The sequence below is a fragment of the Petaurus breviceps genome, unplaced genomic scaffold (assembly GCF_028583685.1).
Source record: "Petaurus breviceps papuanus isolate PSGF00001 unplaced genomic scaffold, PetGlider_PUasm1.0 90895, whole genome shotgun sequence".
NCBI lineage: Eukaryota > Metazoa > Chordata > Mammalia > Diprotodontia > Petauridae > Petaurus > Petaurus breviceps.
Window position 1 is genome coordinate 12,174,529 of NW_027187372.1, and position 23,159 is coordinate 12,197,687.

General features: G+C 35.0%; 1 protein-coding gene and 1 pseudogene across 3 annotated transcripts in view; both read right to left on the reverse strand.

Moving 5' to 3' along the window:
* Positions 1-23,159, reverse strand: part of BRINP3 (BMP/retinoic acid inducible neural specific 3) — a 515,429-nt gene that overhangs the window by 232,308 nt on the left and 259,962 nt on the right. For all 3 annotated transcript variants that reach the window (XM_069074446.1, XM_069074444.1, XM_069074445.1), the window contains exon 3: positions 4,705-4,895. In XM_069074446.1, coding sequence (XP_068930547.1) covers positions 4,705-4,895 — 191 coding nt within the window. The remainder of the gene's footprint in view (positions 1-4,704; positions 4,896-23,159) is intronic.
* Positions 21,997-22,687, reverse strand: LOC138151136 (small ribosomal subunit protein mS38 pseudogene; annotated as a pseudogene).

Sequence of the window (23,159 nt, forward strand, 5' to 3'; positions counted from 1 at the left end):
TTTTTCTTCTAATAAATCTCTTTGTACTGAGCACAGCTGGTGATGAACTTCCCTGTACTTAACTGGGCTTGGTCGTAAAACAAGACATTTAAAATCCATGACCAGGTCTACATTCAAAGTCTTTCCAAGAGGGAACCTACCAGATTTGCCACATTTTCAACCAGCTTGAGCTTGGGTTTCACTGGCACAAATTTTTAGAACTCAGGGTCACACTACCAGCATATTTTTATTAAAAATAAGAAACTGAAAATCATTCCTAATAAATGTTATTACTGAAATTTTAACTATAATTAATAACTTTTCTAAATTAGATCCAAACCAAGTAATGAAAGTAGATTCATTTTCTGTCTTTTCAAGATGAAACTTTCATTTTTATATTACAATATTGATTAATTTCCAAATGATGTCTACTCTGTCCTGGCAAACCTTTTTTCCCTCAGGTGCTTTAAACAACTAAAGATTCTCCTTTTCCCTATTCAATTTTTTTCTCTACTTCTATATTCAGTAGAGGCAAATAGTATTTGATTAAGTATTTGGCCCATATTGTATTATGATGAAACATATTACAAAAATAATCATGAAATATGTTCCATAGTCAAAATCAATACCTCCTAGGTGTGCAATCTATCTCTAGATTGACTCTTTAAATTGAAATGTTTATTTTAGATATAAAAACAGTTATACAGTTTTGATGTCTTTTCCAAAATATAAACAAGACAAATAACTCTCTTGATAAATGTTCAGATATTTGGCAAAATGCAGTAAATGATTTTTTTTTCCTTTACAGAGAGTTTTTTAAAGGTATTTACATCTATATGAAGGTAATACAACCATTAGATTCAACTACTATCATAGAACAGCTAATTAAAGGTATCTGATATGCTCCATTTTAAAATGTCATCATTACTAATTCAAGAAAAATCCTAATATAGAGCTTAATGTGGTGATAGCTATGTAACCCAATGAAGTTGGAAACTCTTAGAATATGGACATACTACAGGAATCTCCTCTAATCAGAGGACAGACCTAAAGAATTTTCAAAGGTCTGTCACCTGGAGACTGGTTACCAGGTGATGAATGTTTTAGGTACAGCAACTCAAAACATAGAGGGGTCACAACTATGCCAATGGAAGGAGTAACCACACTAATAAAATTATAGACCCTAAGGTGTCGAAGTCAATATTTGTGTCTGACTCCTGTTCATCAATGCTCTATTGTGTCTCTACCAAAATATATTAGTTTTCAAAAGCTGTTCAATTTAAGCAAAGGTACAGCTACATTTAAAAAATTAGTAGTTTGACCAAGTTCAACAATAATTCCTTTACTTTTACTTGATCTGACAAAAGTTTTATCAATGAGGGTAGAAATATATCAAAGTCTATAAGATGTATTCTTCACCTTTCACAGATTTATATGATTTGATTATCTATGAATAATCTCCTGAATAAAAGTCAAAGAATCATCCTGTATACCATAATATTTCTGTTTGAAGTTATTATTATTACTGTTTGGGTTTCTTAGTTAATTCCTATGCAAGGAATTATGTGAATTTTTCAAATAACTCAGCAAAGGTTATACTTGATTATGATGTGAGAGAGGGCATTTAATTTGAAATCATTCTCTCTATATATATACAACTAAAGGATGATAGGAGATCAGCATATTAAAGATATTTGCATTGGTCATATAGATTCCTTATGTAGGTTTAATAAATTATTTTTATGATATTTAATCTATCTCTATAATGTACTCTGATACTAAACTATATCAATTAATCTGGCATCATCCAGGAACTAAGAGAAAGGAACTCACTCAAAAATACATCATAGTTGGTATCACTGAGCTTCACAACTGTTTTAAGCACCATGGAATAAAAAAAAAGTTACATAATTGTTAACATATAGCATAAGCCTTTTACAGTTAAGCTTTTAGAATGAGTCACTATATTTTTAGAAGTCATTTCATTGGCTTCAATTCTCAATCCCTTGCAATATAACTCCTGAGCCTTCCTCTTGACTGAAATTGTTCTCATCAAGTTCACTGATAATTTCTTAACTGCTAAGTCTAATGGTCTTCTCTCAGTCTTCATTCTGTTTCACCTACCAACAATTTTTGACTTTGTTATCAATCACCTACTTTTGCTGGATACTCTCTCCTCCCTGGCTTTCTGCAATATTGTTCTTTCTTGGTTGTTTTCTGGCCTTTCCAGTCATTCCTGATCTATAAGTGCTGATAAAATCTGAAGCCCTGTCCTAGGACCTCTTCTCTCTATATAACCCTTCTTTGAATAATCTTATCAGCTCCTAAGGGTTTAATTATCACTTATATGCAAATGATCCCTAACCTATAAATCTATCCTTAGTTTCTGTCCTGACCTCTAGTCCTATATTACCAATTGCTTTCTGGGAAGCTCTTACCTGAATATCCAGTAAGCATCTAGAATTCATTATGTCCAAAATAGAGCATATTTTATATTCCACAAAATCTATCCTCACTCCAAACTATTTTTTAGTGGTACCAACATCCTCCCCGTTATCTAAGTTCACAATCTTGGGAGTCAGGCTTAACTCTTCCTTCTTCTCTGCCCCCTCCCCAATATCTAATCACTCGAAAATTATTATAAATTCTATCTTCACAAAATTTCCATCTGTCCTTACTAACTACCCTATCTCAGATTCTCATCACATATCACTTGGACTATTCCAGTTCTAAACCATCTCCCTAATTTATCTTTTTCCTTTCTTCAATCCATTCTTCATACTATTCCTAAAACATAATAAAAACATGATTCTCCCCTCTTCCAAAATCTTCAGAGGCTTCTATATTACCTCTAAGATAATGTGCCAAAAACCTCAATGTGGCTTCTAAAGTCCTCCAAAACCTGGAGAAAGATGATCTTATTTCTTATTTCTCTCCATCAAACTCTCTATTGTGGTCAATTTGCTTGCTAGTCACTCATCTTTCCATTTCCCAATTCACTACCTTTGAAAACACTCTTCCTCCTACCTGAAATGTATTTTCTTCCTCACTTTTCCCACTTAAAATACCAAGTTTTTTTTTTAAAAAGAACAGAATGGATGGTACTATCTACAAAATGCTTTTCTTGATGACCAGGACTCCATTAGTAGCATTAGTGTTATCTCCCTCTTGTTATCACTTTACGTTATAGACACAAATGTAAATATGTATGTATGTATATACACATGTACGTATATGTGTATGTATAAACATATTCAGTATAGGTTTAAACTCCATTGAAAAAGCTACTTTCAAGCTCCTTTTTGCTTGCTGTCTTCCCCCAATAGACTGTAAGCTCCTCAAGAGCAGGGACTATCATGTGCCCAATGCTAAGCACAGTGCCTGATGCACCGAACTCTTAATAAACGTTTATTGAATTGAATTGAGAATGAATATATAACTATGTGTCTGTATGTATGTTGGTATACATATAAATTATTTAATTATTTTGTGCATAATGCATTAGTAAAGTAGAAGGAAATTTACTTGAGGTCAGAGATTATTTCTTTTCTTTTCTTCTCTCTCCTGTTTTTTTTTGGTATAAGGACAGGGGGGGAGGCTTCATATTACTAGTACTCAGTACTTTGCCCAGATTAAGTGACTCCAAATGTTTGGTGCCTCGAAGTTAATGACCAAATCAGGAAACCAAAAGCAATACCAAAACTCTATGTCTAAGTTTGCTCATGCACCTCCCTATGAAGCATTCACTAATCTAACCACAAGAAGTGACTTCTTTCTCCTTTGAATCTTATAGCATATTTATCCTAAACTTAGGATTCAACACATACTGTCTTTTATTATAGTATCTATAAACTTCTCATAGGATCAGAAAATTTAGAATTCAAAAGGCTTTCTTTTAGAAACTGCCCCCAACTTCTTTATTTAAGTTCCCTTTGTAGGTTATAAACTTTTTGAGGTCAAAGACTAGAGAATATTTACAAATGTATCACTCAAACTTCCAATCTATCACTATACCTCAGACAAAAGAACTACTTAATAAATAAATGTTAGAGGAATGAACTTTCATTGTCACACATGCCAGGGTTTAACATCACATGATAGAAAAATGAATCTAGGGATAAGAAATACACTGGAAATAATAATGATCATACTAATTATTATTTTTATTATGGAGAGGGAAGGCAATAAGCAATTGTTAAATGCCTCCCTATGTGTCAAATACTGTGCATTTAATATATAATATGTTATTAATATTATATTAATAAATAATATTTTTATTTTTATCATTATTATTATTAAGGAGTAGACTAGGTGGTAGAAAAGTAGGCAGTACTTAGTTAAATAGCACAGGAAATAGAGAAACTGGCCTGGAATCAGGAACACATGAGTTCACATACAGCCTCAGAAACTTACTAACTATATATATGACCAAGGGCATAGTCAATTTACTTGTCTACCTTAATTTCCTCATGTGCAAAATGGGAATAATAATAGTACTTACCTCCCAGTGTTGTTGTGAAGATTAAATGAAATATTTGTAAAACCTCTGTTAAATAAGTTTCAGGTATTATCATTATTAAAAAGGTTTTTTTTTCAGATTTAATTGAATAGCAAGAAAAGGGACACTAATATAAAAATATAGCTTTTCATTTGATATTATTAGTCTGGACTAATTTACATTTACAACATGTGATATCAATAAAAGATATTTTTGTACAATCATACCTCCCAGGGTAGCTGATAGCAAGAAGTGGGTTCCATATTTCTTGATGAGGTTTTCCGTGATTTGCTGAAGGGTGGGTCGACGTCCCAATAGCCTTATATTGCGGAAGAATTCAGGGGCAAGAGGAAGTGGGGAGCCAAGGAAATTTCTTCTCTCCACCGCAAGGTTATTTACTTTCCAGCGGCCAAACTCTCTGAAAAGCAAATTCACTTTTATTCATAAACACATATTCTATCCATATGATTTCATTTGTCAAATTCACTTGATAGATAACCTGGGGTCACTCTAATACAATTCTTTGTTGCAGTCATCTGTCATAGGCTCTATTAAGGAGAAGTGACATTTATAATGAACATAACTAGAGTGAATACTCTAATGCCAAAAACAAAGAGAAATACTATAGTTTCCACTTATTTGCTTTTACATGATGATGTGATATAAGACGAGAGAAAGAAGCTTTGATGTATGTCATGGACAATATGGTGGCCTCAAAGTCAGGAAGTAATGAGTTCCAATTTTGCTTCTCACTCTTACTAGCTATGTGACCATGGGCAAGTTATTAATCACTCTCAGTGCCCGCTGGCAATTCTCTAAAATTATAACTTGCAGATCCCTTGCTAATCTTCATTGATGGAAGAAATTTACACACCAATAAAATCACTGGTTTAGATCAAATTATCAAATAAAACCTTAAGGAATAATCAAGAAAGATGAGTCATTCTCTGAGAAGATAATGAAACTATTCCACCTCCTTTTCTGTTAAATGTACTTCATTTTCCCCCTTTTGTCTCAAAATACTATAGAAAAATTAAACTAGCTACAAGTTAAAAAAAATAAATATATATATCCATTAACTATCTTTCAGGAACTTAACAGAAGCTCAGACCCTGACAAGAATCTTTGAGAAAAGGCAGGAGATCTTTTCTTCTATTAATAACTCCACAGGATGCAATATGGGACATGAACATGGGGTACATTTTCTTTGAAATTCAGTCAAAGATTCTGTCTTTCCTGTAAACATAGTGGCCTGTTGCTTTTGCTAACTAGATGTATAATTATGCTAGCTGTTTCAGAACAAGAATATTTTGTACTTCTCTCATTGAACAAATGTACTGACTACTGTTTATCCCTTTTCTTCTGCAGATTATATAAATGAGTGTGTTATTTCCATTTGGGTGCTATAAAGATGATTCAATATCAAATATTCACTTTATAGTCTTTCAAAATATCGTAATAGTATATGCAAATAATAAAACTTCAAAAGACAATTCATAATTTTTAAAGTAAATCATCACATGACATGACTTTAGTACTTAGACAGTTGGGCATGGCAATTTAAGGCACATATCCAGATGGAGATACACAAATACCACATACAAACACTGTCACCATCACAGCCCAACAACTCGCCTCAAGGCACAATCATCAGCTTCTCTACACATGCCAAGACAAATTAGCATTTATCATTCCATCATATTCTATCCTTCCTTTTTTTACAAGAATGATATTTCTCTTCAGAATTTTTCTCACATGTACAAGGAATGAAGAATTCAATGTATTAAATGTTTACGAATACATGCAAAGCTCCATACTAGGCATTGGTGATACAGAAATAAAATAATACAGATCCTGTCTTCAAGGAGCTTACAGGAACGAAAATATGTGCCACGTAATTAAGAAATAAGACAATAGGTTGAATGCAAAGGAGAACTAAAGACAGGAGAAGTGTCCTGTCATAGATGATAAAAATCAATAGTTACAAAGAAACTTCAATATTACATTATCCAACCTACTGGCTAAAGCAGAAATAGCCTATAAATTCTCTTGAAAAGTAAATAATCTTACAACCACTACTCAAAGATATCTAGAGATGGGGAACTCACTACTCACTAAGGTAATTCTGATTTATAGAATCTATTTTTTCAATACAAAGCTAAAAAGTCTGTCAACTCTATATAAATTTTACCCTCTGTCAAGAAAAATAAATCTAATTTCAATGACATTCAACATCAGTACATACTACATATATAAGTTACTTTAAAAAATGAAAAACAACAATTCTTTCTCTCAATGTGCTTACAATTTAATAATAATAATAATAATTAATAACATCTGTATATAATGCCTACTGTGTTAAGCGCTTTAAAAATAATTATGTCATTTGATTCTCATAACAACCCTGGGAAGTAAGTGCTATTATTATCATCTCAACTTTCAATCAAAGAAACTAAGGTAAATAGAAGTTGTGTACTGCTTAGAATCACACAGCTATTAAGGATATGAGACTAGATTTGAATTCAGATCTTATAAAATCTTGATATTTAATAGATATGTATAGAGTATGTACATAAAAGCCTATGGTACCAGGTAAAGTATATTAAGGTCAAAGTGATAATCAAAAGTGTTACAAGAAATATTTAGGGACAAAGGACACTTTCAGCGGGTAGGAAACAAGGCAGACTTCATGGAGGAGCTGGCATCTGATCTAGGCTTTGTAAGAAGGAAAGAATTTTGAGAGAGAAAATGAGATGGCAAAGAAGAAAACAATATGATCTTGCATAAATTATTGTAAATGAAGATCTCAGACTGGCACCAGATTAAGTACTGTTCAAAAATATGAGGAGAAACTATAACATGTCATCTATTCCATCAAATATCACAAAGTGGATACACAGGTCCAAGTGATAAGTACAGAAACGATGGAGTAGGATAGGCCAGCATCACTGATCCAGGTTTTGACTACAGAAGAGAGCAATCATGCTGTTGCGCTAAATTAGGAAAAAGGATTTTGAAGTTACAGCCTGAGAGCAAAAATGGGCCATGGCAGTGTTGCTCTGTTGCTGATGCTGTTACTGTTGTTGTTTTTGGTGTCAGAGTAAGACACTAGCAGAAGAACACCTGATAAGACAACCCCCAATCTTACAGGACCTTTAAAAATATATACAAACTTAGCCATAACTTAAAGTCCCAATCTGAAAAATAAGACTGGGAGAATTCATTTTTATTTTAATTAAAAGATAAAAAAGTTGTGAGACCAGGTATACTCAAAAAACAAAGCCAGAAAAGAAGAATAACTGTAAAACACTTACAATCAAGGTCACACACACGTAATAACATGCATAATAGACTAACTGGAATTTCTAGAATATCAAATAAGAATACTAACATATAAGGCAATGTATATAACCTATGTATGTATAATCATGTTTTCTATTATATGCCCCAAGCCCTTTAAAATTATTATCTCCTTTAATCTTCACAATGCTTAGAGGGAAGGTGCTATTATTATATCAGTTTTACAGATGAGAAAACCGAGTCAAACAAAGGTTACATGACTTGACAATGGTGACACAGCTATAAGTAACTGAGGATTAATTTGAATTCAGGTCTTCCTGACCCAGAGTCTGGCACTCTATCTACAGAATCACACAGCTGAAAGAATTTCTAAATAATTAATTGGAAAGCTATATTATGGACAAAAATGAGAATTCTAACAGAAAGAACTGGAAAAGAAATAAAAGCTGTGGAAGAAAGACATGAAAATTAAAAGCATAAGAGGTATAAAACCTTATACAAATTAAACAGTATTGGAAAATCAGTATTGACTAATAAGAAGGTAATCACTCCATGAAAAAAAAAATATTAAGAGTCAAAAGACTGAAAAAAGTTGAAGCATAATACCCTTGGACCAGAGCCCAAATTTAACATAAAGTTAAAAGTCAAAAAATAGGTGAGAAAAATGAATAAACAACAACAACAAAGAACCTGACCATAGAAAGTTACTATGATGACAGGAAGACCAAAACAAAAATTCAGAAGAAGACAAAGTTAATATTCCTATATCAACAGTCACAAAGATAAATGTATATTGGTCTCAGGTCAAAAATAAAGTTCCTGAAAAGGCAAAAAAAAAGATTTTACAAATCAAGTAAGAAAAATGGAGGGAAAAAATGGGGAAAAGAATTGAGAATGATGCAAGAAAATCATGAAAACAGGATTAACAGCTTGATGAAGGAGGCGCACACACAAATACTGGAAAAAAAAAACACTTTAAAAAACAGAAGACACTGAATGGTAAAAGAGGCACACAAATTCACTGAAAAGAACAACTCTTAAATAGAATATTTGACTAAATGGGAAAAAATATACAAAATATACAAAAACTGAAGAAAAAAATCATTAAAAAGCAGAATTGGTCAAATGGAAAAAGAGGTACAAAATACACTGAAGAAAATAACTCCTTATAAAGTAGAAATAGCCAAGTGGAAAATTAGATACAAAAGCTCACAAAAGAAAATAATTCCTTAAAAATAGAATTGGGTAAGTGGAAGCTAATGACTCCATGAGAAATCAAGAAACAATGAAACAAAAAAAGATGAAAAAAATAGAAGAAAATGTGGAATATCTCATTGGGAAAACAACTTATCTGGAAAACAGATCAAGGAGAGATAATTTAAGAATTATTGGACTACCTGAAAGTCATGGTTAAAAGCAAAAATTATCAAAGAAAAGTGCCTTCATATAATAGAACCACAGGGTAAAATAGGAGTTGAAAGAACCCATCAATCACTTCCTGAAAGAGATTCCAAAATGAAAACTCCCAGAAATATTATATAAAATATGACCATATAGATTTACAAGTGAATTCCATCATTCAAAAAGTAATTTCAATATGTTACAGTCTGAAAAAGAAAAAAAAAGATTAGATATTATTCTACTTCTTCTATGATACAAAAACAATCTTGATTCACAAACCAAAGCATCAGTCAAACAGAGAAAGAAAACTACAGATCAATATTCCTCATGGACACTGATGCAAAAAAATCAAATAAAAGGTTAGCAAAGAGGTTACAGTAAAGTTTCCAGTTAGCTGCTTTATCATGTTTAGCTCCCTCCTTTCCCCTTCTTTATCAATTAATTCTTTATCAATTCATTATCATAGACTTTCTTCTTTTCCTAGTTACAAACTCAATCTTGGGTCAGAATAGATTATTTTAAATATGAAGTCTTTTAGAGAAAGGAGGAGCTGGGAAGGGAGGCAGAGATTTAAACTCCTTTTCCTCACAGCCTTAGGGCTGGAGACTGTTTTAATAAGATTTAAAGATTTGGTGGACTAGATTTGTGAGTCTAGTGTAGCACAGATGCAAACTAAGCCACTTAAAAGAAAATTGTTCATTGTAAAGACAGACACTTTTTGAATAAGAGTGGAAAAATCAAGTTGTGAAATCCAATTTCTGGTTGGGTAGTTATGGTTATGGTACCTGTGAGTTAATATGGCTGTGCTTATATAGTCATATGCCTACTTGTCAAACCTAATACATGTCATCGATATAACACAAAACGATCATTTATGAACAAAACGTTTTAAAATCAGACTGAGAGCAGTTTAAAACTGCTTTATTTTCTTTGTTTTTTCCCTGCTCAACCTCGATTATTTTTATTGTGTTGTTCTTTCTGTTATAGCAATAGCAATTGAATGAAATATCAAGGAAACATAGAACACTGTCACCCTAGGCTATCATTTTCAAGTCAATAAGCTTGAGTACCTGATACTGACATCTATTTTTCCACATACTAAATAGGTCAGGTTATTTGATTTTTTCTGAAAATAACTCGACAGTACCCATAGGTATCACAACAAGGAAAGTCTATTCAAAATCCTTATCTTATAAATCATGCAGAAAATATTACATTTTCTCTATTTCTGGAGAAATTATCTGTAACTACAAAATGTAAGATTCAGAATGTTCATTGTCCAATAGGTCTACTTTCTGTGCTGGGACAGTGGCTTATGGTGAGGAATCCACTCTGTACTCTTCTATTTCCTACTAGTCAATTTTTGTTTTCTTGTGATTATTAAGGGGGAGTGGTACTGTCATAAACACAGTCAAAGGTAGAAGGGACATTAGTGAATACTGAATGTCTATAATTTTATAGTTGAGGAAACCAGAGTATTAGGTGAAATGACTTTTAAGTAGCAAAGTGAGGATTTGACCCTAAATATTCTAATTCCAAAGGTATGCTCTTTCCATTTGACCATACTACCTATTCTTTGACAATTGGATTTTTCCTTAAAATGGATATAATTAAGTTATATACAGATTTCACTGGTTCAGTTCCAGCATGTTGACCAAAATGTCCTGTTCCTCAATTGTATTAATTCATTTTTTTTTAAAGCAATTGGGGTTAAGTGACTTCCTCAAGGTTACACAGCCAGTTGTTTCTGGGTGTGGTGCTGAGTATCTGAGCCCAGATTTGATCCCCAGGTCATCCCGACACTGGAGCCGGTGCTCTTACTCGCTGAGCCACCTGGCCACCCCTTATTAGTTAATTTCTAATGAAATCCTACAATACATTGCATTTCCCATTAGGTTTTACAAAATTGGCCTTTCCATATCTTCCAACAAGCATCCTTTCTATTCTGGCTTCCCTGTTAGCATTTCCATTTGGGTTTCTGTGATATCTAAGTTAAACAGACCCTTGGCTATGTTATGTTTGAAAATTAAAGCAAACTGAAAGACAATGGTCTGAGCATGATCAATTTAATAGTTAGGGTAGCAGTAACCAATAAAATTGGGGCAGCTAGGTAGTGCAGTGGATAGAGCATCAGGCCCGGAGTCAGGAAACCCTGAGTTCAAATCCAACCTTTGATACTTAATAGTTATGTGACCCTTGGCAAGTCACTTAACCTTGTTTGCCTCAGTTTCCTCATCTGTAAAATGAGCTGGAGAAGGAAGTGTTAAACAACTCTGGTATCTTTGCCAAGAAAACCCCAAACAGGGTAATGAAGAATCAGATAAGACTATAAAGGACTCAACAGAACAACAAACCAAACAAAACTGGCATAGGTTTACAACTCTCCCAAGCCATGTGAGTCTAAACTCCTTACTCTTGTAACTTCACCCTTTACTGACATTTCAGAGAAAGTTTCCTAAGATAAAGGTTCTGTTTTGTAAATACCTCCACCCTTAACTAGAGTAGCATACAGTCCTTTGAGTCTCAATTCTGTTATTATATTTTGTAATGTGCATCCTGGTATTGTCCACCTTTTTAACCTGATCCACCACTAATAACTCTAATCAAGTTGATTCAATCAGAGCAATTGAAGAGGACAGCTGTATATGCAGGCTAATCCTATCACCTGAGGATTGCTCTCATCTGCCAAAGAGGAAGTAAAGGGGAGAAGTTGAAGTAACTCAACCCCTCATCCTCATTAAAATTTCTGTTGGTATTACCTTACTATTGCCAGGGGAGGTGTAAATGATGTACTGTCAGGCCAATCAGAGGGAAGACACACCTATGTTTAAAAGACCTTATCAGCTCTCACTCAGGGTCTATGAACAGTGCCCTCATGTCTTCTTTCACCTGGATTTTATATTAGTTTCCCACTTACCTCAAGTCTCTCCCATCTTATCCAATCTCTTACTCAACTGCTAAAGATATTTTCCTAACCTGCAGGTATAACTATTTAATTTCTCTACTCAATAAATTTCAATTGCTCCCTCTTGCCTTTCGGGTTAAATATAAAATCCTTGGTTTAACCTTCGGAGCCTTTCACAACCTAGCACCCACCTAATTTCCCAGCCTCATTATTTCGCTTCCCATGCTTTCTTGTTATTTCTCATACAGTACATTCCATCTCCCATATTGCAATAAAAACAACAAAAAGAATTTGCAGAGTACTGTAAGATCACTGTAGAGTACAAAGTGCTTTAAAATGTATAATTTTATCCCTAAGCTCCTTGAGGGCAGAGGCTGTCTTTTGTTTCTTTTTGTATGACCAGTGCTTAGCACAATGCTTAATAAATATTTATTTACTGATTGACTGATACCTTTGCAATGGCTATTCCACAGCCTTCCTATCTTCCTCCTCTTAGAATGACTTGTTTCCTTCAAGCTCAGACACCATCCTCTAAGTGAAGTCTTTCCTGATCATCACAGTTTATTAATGCCTCTTCCCAACTACCTATCATTAATCTTTACATAATTATCATATTTACATATTTACATAATATAAATGGCTAACCCATTCCAATGCAGTATGTTCCTTGAGGGCAGAGACTGCACCATTTTTGTCTTTTTATCCAAAACTCCTACCATAGTAGGTACCTGGCACATATTATATAATAAAATACCTGTATCGATTTATTAATATTGTATTAGTGTAATTGCTTAATAGGAAGAAAAATGGAGGTAACAATTTAGTAACTATTTATATATACTTCATTCAAACCATACCTTTTATTGTATGCTGCCAAGGTTCCTTATGGTAGAGAACAATCAAATATTCTTTGCAGCATTTGATATTGTTGACTAATTCCTCCTTTCACTCTTTTTCCTGTGGCTTCATAGATAATACACTTTCCAGGTTCTCTTCTCATTTAACTGTTCCTTTTGAGTTTCATTCACTGGCTTGATTATCCTCTTCCTTATAACAAGGTAGGCATACCCCCAAGGTTCTATGCTTGGCTTTCTCTACTATCTATTTACTTTGTCCCCTGGGAATCTCACTGTTTCCCATAACTTATATTACCATGCAGGTCTAATGTAGGCAAATAAAATATAAATGTATATATACATTTGTTGTTGTTGATCGAGTTTTGAGTCATGTCTGAAATCTCATGACCCCATTTGGGGTTTTCATAGTAAATAGATTGGAGTGCTTTGCCATTTCCTTCTCCAGCTCATTTTACAAATGAGGAAACTGACGCAAACAGCATGAATGACTTACTCAGTGTCACAGAGCTAGTAATTGTCTGAGACCAGACTTGAACTCATAAAGATGAATCTTCTTAATTCCAAGCACAGTGCTGTATCCACTGCACCACCTAGCTGTCCTTATACATACATACATACAAACAAACATACCTATATACATGTATGTGTGAGTATATGCTCCAGATCGGTACTTCTGATTGACTAGAAAGAAATTTCAACTGGATATTACATTGCCATGTCAAAAATCAAAGTGTCCAGAAACTGAAATACCATCTTCTCTCCTAAATCACTTCTGCTCTTTTATGTTCATATTTCTGCCAATGACATTACCTTTCTCTTAGTCTCAAAAGTTTGGCCCTGTGTTATATTTTACTCTTCTAACTCCTTGAACTTTTTTTTAAAAATCATTTGTGAAATGCTATTAATTCTACTTCTGCAACATCTCTCAAAACAATCCTATCCTTTCTTTTTACTCTCATTAGCCTAGTCCATGCCCTCATTACCATCTACCTGAACTAATGCAATAGCTTCATAACAGTTCTTCCTACCTTCATTTCTCTTGTTTCCAATCCATCCTTCATACTGCTACCAGAATAAACTTCCCGCAAGGTCTGTTCATGTCACTTGGCTCAAAAATTCTCAGTAATTAACCTTCATAATAGGAATATAAACAAAAGTAGAGATATTAAATTTGAGAACTTTTCCTACCTGATAAGGACAGTGATGAATAGAAGCTAATTATTTATGTATAAAAGCAAAATGGTAGGTAAATGAAAGGGATATGGAGTTTCTGGTGTGGTGATTCCTTTTACTGATGCTGATCTGAAATTGATCTATAACTTATTGTCTTAGAAGGATGCCTGGAAACTTGAGAGGTTAAGTAACTTGTTATGATTAGTATGTGTCAGAAGAAGAGCTCAAAACCAGGCTTTCATCCCTCTCATGCCAAACTTGTATTCATTCATTATATTATGCTGCTAAATAGGAAAATCTGTAATGGAGTAAAAAAAAACCACCTTTGTTTTATTATTTTTTTTGCCTTTTTTTGGAGGGGGAAGGCAGGGCAATTGGGGGTAAGCGACTTGCCCAAGGTCACACGGCTAGTAAGTGTGTCAAGTATCTCAGGTCACATTTGAACTCAGGTCCTTCTGACTCCAGGGCCAGTGCTCTATTCACTGCACCACCTAGCCGCCCCGAAACCTTTGTTTTATATAGCAAGTTCTTTTTATTTTTTTGCTTTTTGAGGGCAATTGGGGCTAAGTGACTTGCCCAAGGTCACACGGCTAGTTTTTGTGTTAAGTGTCTGAGGCTGGATTTGAACTCAGGTCCTCCTGACTCCAGGGCTGGTGCTCTATTCACTGTGCCACCTAGCCGTCCCTATATAGTAAATTCTTAAAAATGTTCACTAACTTTATCCAAGGTCCCTTCATGAAACGAGCATAAACTCTCTACACTGAATAGTGTCTAATTAGAATATCTTCCAATAATAATCAAAGGGTGATTAAAACTAAATCATCTGAGTTTAACAGTAAAGTATGACCTTGACAGAAAAGTGCAACATGAAATTATCAGGACTTACTACAGCAATGATGTGGTATCTCATTTCAAGTAAGATATGCAATTATGAAGCAGGTATAGGTACTTTTATAAAAGTAACATTTATAGGAAATGGTTGAAAGCATTTTAAGTTGAAATTGCCATGAAGAATTAACAATGTAAATATTATTTTAATATAAATCTGATGCAGTAGATTTCTCTTCTAAAATACAGAAAAAAATCAAATATTTGACATTGAAGTGGCTGAAAGGCAAACTATGTTCATTTTATTACTAAAATGTTCTGACTTTTCCCCCATAAGATATGCAAATAAAAATGAGCTGCAGTAGCCATGGGTCAAAGTTCAAAAATTAAGTATAACTTGCTTTGACATGGCTCTAATTTGATAATTTTTTCATGTGTTTACTCTTCATTCAAAAACGGAGGGAACAGTCATATAAAAGAACATGTTTAGGGGAACAGAAAGATTTATGATCTAATTTTCCAGTATACATATCAGTATTCATCTGGTAATTGTAACATGTCACCTTGAATCAAAGACATGAGTTGTCAGCAGTAGTTTTTAAGAATAAAATACCTGTGAAGTGAAAATTGGTAATGCCATTTTTGGTCTGGACATTACTGTCGGATTCTACAGCTTACAAATTGGACAGTGTTACCTTTCAGGCACTTAGACCTCTTATCCCTCAGGCTTACTATTTATGTTAAATGACTTCAGAAAATAACATACACTACAGACTTCAAAGGTACCAGTAAACACAGGCTATTTCATTTTCATCAAGTTGTCTCATCAATATCACAGTGCTTAAAACAGGAAAGGAGAAAAGAATCTCCTTCTACATGAAGAAAGAAGCAATAATTTCAGGAAATACTGAAGTCATGTCGATTTTTTTTCTTTCTTTCAACCTCCCATTTCTACTACGAGCATTCTTTCTTTCTAAGCATACATGAAAATGCTTTTTATAGCCCATTTCAGAAGTAAATTCCATTCTTTCCTGCTTAAGATTAATTTATGAGCATCATAACTTCAACTGCATGAGGTGCCCCATACAAAAATAAAGGAATTCTATTGCACTGAAGCCTTCCAACTCTGTTCCATTATCATTATTTTCCAAATTTATTTTTCATGCTACTGTATCATTTCATACATATTTTATTTTTAACTCAACAGCAAGATATCGGTATGCTCAGTATAGTATCCGGAATGTTCTGAATGCTAAATTGTCAAAATTACAAAGTCCATGCTTTTTTCTTTCTCCTGCTAGAGTTTTAGCCACTTTTGAATTGATCAATGATCTCTCCATCCTTGAATTTATTATAAGACTTTGCTATACACTGTTAGCACTTAAACTTGTCTTGCAGATATGTCTATACATGCCTTATACTCATTTTTATGTCATATATTTCTCCAAGGAAAACATTATTTTGTAGTGGGTTTTTTCATTGTATTCCTACCACACTAAATTTCCTTGTCAAATAGAGAAATATAGCAATCAAAGACAACGCCATTTAGAATATAAATTCATTTACAAAATTACAAAAAGGAGGATGGAAGAAGTTAATGAAAAACATCACTTCTTAAAACAACAAGATACTTAGTGAAAAGAAAGTTTGTAGAAAGACGGGTGTAGGGTGGCTAAATGGCTCAGTGAGTAGAGCACCGGCCCTGGAGTCAGGAGGAGATGAGTTCAAATCCAGCCTCAGACACTTAACACACTTAATAGGCATAGTCGTGTAACTTTGGGCAAGTTGCTTAAACCCAACTGCCCTCCAAAATGCCAAAAAAAAAAAAAAGACTGGTGTGAAACTCTGCTCTTTTAAACCAAGTCCTCCCAAAAGCATTACAGAATAAAAGTAGAAGAATAACAAGAGACAAAAACATAGAAAAGACCCATCACAATTTCTACAACAAATAAGTTTCTCCATAGATAAAAGCAGATACACTACATTTGTTTTCTAATAAGGAAATAAATACAGTAACCAAAAAAAAAAAAATTAAAGGGGAAAGGCAGCTGAATAGAACAAATAAACACAGAGAAAATCATGAGACAGCTAACATAATTTTACCTACTTGAGGTGGACAATAAGTGACCAGTTTTCAAGGTATTTGAAAGAATGGAAGATATTAATGATTGTGAGAAAATCATAGGCATTATTATTATTGCTGTAAAAAAGGAAATCAAGGAGACATTAATAACACTCACACTTATTCTTTTAATTTACTTATGAAAAATTTATCCATGACAGGGTATTCTTTTTAAAACAATATTCCACTGTAAATCATATTTTTACAGTTACATAACTGACTAAAAAAGGAACCAAATGTCAGTGAGGCATGTATCCATTACAAAGAATTTATGAACATAAATATGTAAAAATCACATAGGATAAGAGGCTATGGATGGTGTGTAGTCAGTACAACTGTAAGGACAGACAAAGTCACGCATCCACTGGAGCTCTGAAGCATGCCCTGTCTATTACACAAAGTTGCAGTTTAATAAATGTTTGTTGAGAGTAGAGAATTAGATGTTGAAATTTTGCAATTTTTTTTGACTAGGGAGAGTAAAATCAATGATTTCATATCAACTAAATACTTTACACATCAGTACTATGCCTTGATATAGATGGCTGAAGCTTCAGTAGCTTTCAGTGTCAGAAGGTTCAAACCAATCAGTGTGGCCTATCAAACTGTGTGACAATTTAAATGATCAATATCTGAGAGAATTTGCTGATCCTACTGCCATGTGAAATGACTCATACTAATTGCTTTGGATAAAAATTGTAGTTAGAACATTTTGGGGGTCGTTCTGCTACTATAGATTCTAAGTATAGCTAGATATGATACGGGTAGGCTTCTTATTAAGCATAACTCCAACTATATTAGCACTTAGAAGTTCCATTAACATTTCAGTTCAGATACATCAGGGATTACTGTTTACTGACACATCCAGGTACACATAAGGTTACCATTTTAGGTGTTCTCCAGTAATTTTAATTATCTTAAAGATTTTTAAAAGAATGGTTCAAGGTTACAATTATAGAAAAATAGAAATACCTAATGTATTGATGTTCAAGTCAAAATATTCACATAAAATCAAATAAATGCCCCTGCAGTACATACTCATATTCACTATGAAGAGCAAGCATGTTGTAGTAGATAGAAAGTAGGAAGACCTGGGTTCAAGTTCACCTTCTGAAACATACTGGCCATGTGTCCCTGGACAAGACAATTAACTTCCCAGGGCTCGAATAAACTCTCTTAAGATTATAAGTTGCAGGGGTGGCTAGGTGGCACAGTGAGTAGAGAGCATCAGCCCCGGAGTCAGGAGGACCCGAGTTTGGTTCCGGCCTCAGACACTTAACACCCACACAAAAATACTACCTGTGTAACCTTGGGCAAGTTACTTAACCCCAACTGCCCTCCAAAAAGAAAAAAAAAAGATTATAAGTTGCAGAGAAGGTGGTGATCTGCATTGTTATGAGAAGTTTCCTCACCTACAAATTCCCTGTATCAATAAAATCACAAGTCCAGTCCCATATCCCAAAACCTATTTGGTATCAAGTACAGTTTGAGAACATGGAACCACAAAAATATTATGTATATTAGGTTAATATTTACCACCACACAATCAATTTGACTCATATGAAGAAGAGTCCTCTTTTTCATTGATTGCCACTAATAAAACTACTATTGCTGCTGCTGTTACTAGTACAACCAACACCACCACCACTAAAATAATAATACTGAGAACAATAATAAGAGTTGACATTCATATAATACTTTGTGACATACAAAGCATTTCATACATATTACCTCATTTGATCCCACTTAATTCAGTCAAAACAATTTTAAGAGAAAATCATGTGGCTCTCATTTTTTCTATTTGCTTTAGGAAACATGGAACACATAAGAATGTATTGTTATAATCAGTCCTCAGAGTCAAAGTCAAATTATGATGATGTTCTTTGTCTTTTGCAAATCAATTTTAAAAACATATCTGTGTCCAAAAGTTGGATCACCACTGGAAAATAAAGTTTTCAATTCTATATGACTTTTAAGAGATTTGCCAAGTGTATTGTATTACCTATTGAAAACAACCCTGTGAGGTAGGTAGGAAAAAGTATTTATTGCATTTTCACAGACCATGAAATCACGATTCTTAGAGGTTATGTGACTGGTCCAAGGTGGCACAACTAATAGGGACAAAATTAAAACTGAAACACTTCATCGTTTTGTAATGCCAAAGCAGGTCCTGTTTGAAGGGCATCATGAAGAATAGAGGGCAGGCACCATTTCCAACTGCCTCAACAACAAATATATGTGCATTTCAAGTATAAGAATGGAAAGTTATCTTTAAGAACCAAACTTCCATTAGTATGAATTATGTCAAAACCTTATAAAAAGTAGAATATGATGTGGGGAATTATATAAGCAGGATATTGTTAGTATTTATTTAAAAGAAAATTCTAATTTCATAAAAAAATTATTTAGCATGAAGGTTCTGATTCTAAAAGTGAATAAAAATTCTAACTTTTAAATCAGTAAATATGAGTATTAACACAATGTCAAGATTTTGAACTTGCTGTTTACAACAGTGCCCAGGACAGAGTTATAGATGGGAGGAAGGTATTTTGCATTCCATCATGATTTTTGACTTAAACTCATTTCCTGGTTTGAGCAGAAAATTGCTAACGTAGAGCTAAAAGCTTACTGACACTATTGACTGTGCCATGATTGATAAGTTTTTGGAAGAATGATACACTGACATCTCATTCCATTTACAGGAAGACGTTGTGGGAATGGATGCAATGTTTTAAGTAGTCTGAATTCAAGTAGCTTAGTGGATTTAAGAATTAGAATTTGAAATTCTTGAAATGGGGGGCAGCGAGGGGGTTCCTCATCTTCTCATCAGTATGTAAATCTGTGGGAGTTTGGGCCCCAGTGATTTTGCAAACCTAATTTTCAACTTGTAGGGAGTAGAAATTGTCTAGTTAAATTCAATTTTACTCTCTTTCTTCCCCAAAATACATTCATGCTTAATTCAACACAGCTATGTTTTCAAATGTTTGAAGTAAGTGGGGGGAATTCAATGCTAAATATAATCTAAAGGATTTTTGAGTCACTTGTCACTGGCAAATACATTTTCACTTAATATGAAATTTAAAGACAACACTTTAGTTGATGTCATGGCAATTACATCCAAAGGCCCAATTTTCAATAATAAGAATCTGTCTCAGAATTAGAGGTTTACAATAGCCAGGATTACAATGGTAAACTTATGAAGTACAAAAAACAAAAAGAGGAGGATCACATTCTTGATCCATACATAAATAAAAGCAAAGCTTAAAAAAAAATCCTCACCAGAATATAAAGGAAAGAATGATGAGGCTCAGTAGACTTATAAACAATCTTCCCAAGGGAACATGCTGCATGGAGCATTGCAAAAGTGGCAGCTTTTCACCACCACTTTCAGGGAAAGTTTTAAGAGATTTAAATTAAAATTTATTCAGTTAGAAATCAAGCAGTGAGGATCTGGCTTTACAGTTTATTGTAGTCTATGTATTACATGAAAGCACCTACCCCAAAACAGTTATCTTCCTGGCCCCAGAAGAACAAATATATCCTCTGCAGTAAAGGTGGACTGAGTCTTCACATATCATCTGTTTTTTTAGGTTTGTCAAGGAACAACCCCAGCTCCAGTAAAGAAGTCTATTTAAGAGAAGGATAGCTTCATGGAATATGGTACAAAGATGGTGAGAAAGGAGTAGACCTTTGGAAAACTTCTATCTAAAAAGTGTTTTGTAGAATCTCCAGGGTGAAATTGAGGAATTGATGGTTAAAATTTAAACCAGTTGGTCCCCACAAATCACCACTCTGTCCAAAAAAATATATATGAAAAAGAGTGCAAGATTCTTGAGGGCAGGGACTGTTTAATTTTTAGAAATCTTTGTTTCCTCCAAACGTAATATTGTGTCTGGCAAGTAACAGAAACTTAAATGTTTGTTCATTAATTAATTAATTGATTTCAATTTAAAAGAAATCCTCTGGGGGACCTAGAGAATTACACTAGTGAATTACGTCTCTTTCCTAGGCGAAGTGAGGCCATAATAAAGCTTAGGATCACGAAATGCTGAAACAAAATAAATGGAATTCAAGTGCATAATCTGGTACCATCCTCCCTTTCTAGTCTTAATCTGTTTTATTCAGTTCCAATCAGGCTGGTTCATCTTCCACACATGCTATCCCCTTCCTTGTCTCTAATGCTTTTGTTTCTGAGGTTCCATATGCCTCTGCTCATCCTTCCTCCCCTCTCTACATACTGAATTCCTGCCCAACTCTTAAAGCACAGCTTCAATGCTTCCTCTTCAAGAAGTCCTAAGTCATTCTCTTATCAATAATTCTTAGCAGCTTTCTATCTGAAGCTGGGATAAAATATATCATCAATGATCTTGTAGTCAGCACTCTCCGTAATATGGCCCCGACATACCTTTCCAGCATAATTTCATTATTATTCTGTGATACAAACTTTAGATCTCTACATTCCAGACAAATCTGCCTCAGTAACTCTTCTCTGAACTTGATACTCACTTTGCTTCTTTCGCACATTCCAGTCCACAAACGTGCTACCTTCTCACCTCTGCTTTTCAGGATTTTCTTGTTTCAAAGATCAGCTCACGAAGCTCTCCCTGCTCTGATCCAGACACTAGTATCTGCTCCCTTTCCCTTATTTGAGAAGTAACATGGCCATAGTGCATGAGGGTGTGGCCTTGGGGTCAGGGAGATCTGAGGTCAAGTCCTGCCTGTAATAAGCACTAGCTGCTTCACCATGGGTTACTCATTTAACCTCTCAATCCCCAGATAAATCTCCATGAGTACAAGTTATAAAGAAATTGCTGATCTATATTGGTGCAGTTTACACCCTGACAAAATCAGTGTGTGAAGAGGAATGATGACACTCCTCCCCCGCCTAAACAGAAAGTACCTAATATGTGTGTGCGTGTGTCTGTGTGTACTTGTTTTACCTTCTGTGTCTTCCTCTAATTGGCATGTTTTTTTTCGCTGTTTCTCTAACATATATTAAAACGCTGCAGCAGACACTCTTGGGAGGGGCTTCGTTACTCTGCACGTAGATCTTGGGGGTCGGCCAGACCTCGGGGGCCTGCTTTAAGCCTGCTTTCTTCCATAAACGCTTCAGGTGCTTCTCAAACCTGATCTGCTTCCGCTTCCTTCTCCCCTAGCTGACCTTCTGCCCCCAAAACCCGGTCCTCTTCACTAGCTTGCGATGCTTATGGGGGTTCTTCAGCACTTTCTTGCAATGCCTCGTGGGGGCTCCCCAGGAGCCTCCTTCCCCTAGCTCCTCCCTGTTCTTGGCCTCACTTGGGAGACAGTAGTAGAGCAAGGCCAGGCTCACTGTTCCAGGTCTGGGCCCAGGGATGGTGGCCTCAGGTTTGGGGAGCAAGTATCAACCGGTGAGCCAGCTCTCCAGGGGGCTGATGGACATCTTCCTGGGAACCAGCATCTCCTCTACCTCTGGATCTCTGTGCCTGGGGCTGGGGGGCCCGGCCCATTCCTGCCTGCCGGACAGGTGCTCTAACAGCAGCTCTTGGCCGCGCAGACCAGAGCGGGCACCGCGGGCCCGGTCTTGACAAACATCGACCTGCCTAGGGCGCGGCCCTAGTTAGCTGAGAGGTTACTCGAGCCAGAAACATGGTGTTTGGGTCTGTCCTTCTAGGGCGAGACTCAGGAGGGCCTTTTTCTTCTGTCCCCGCCCCCCAGTCGGGGCAGGCTGAGAAAGAGAGAAGGGGAATGGGGGAGGGGACCCCTCGAAGGCGCCCCTACAGCCCCCTACCCCCCCATAGGCCGCCCCTCCCTCCTTCTTAAATAGGCCCTCCCCATCTCCACCCCCCATCCCACAACAACCCCGTTAGGCTCAGAGAGCCACTGTAGTAGGCATTTTAATGTTGGTTGAGTTGAATTGTAATATATCATCTTCTCAACAACTTTATAAGACAACTTAATAATTCCTGTACATATAACACCAAGATGTCTCTTTTTATAAAGTAAGATTTACACTGAAACTCAGTCCTGTTTTGATTTCTTCCCACATTTATATTATACCCTAAAATAGCAAAAATCCTATTTGGCTATTTCTTCTGTGATTGTTAGAATCCCAAGATTCTG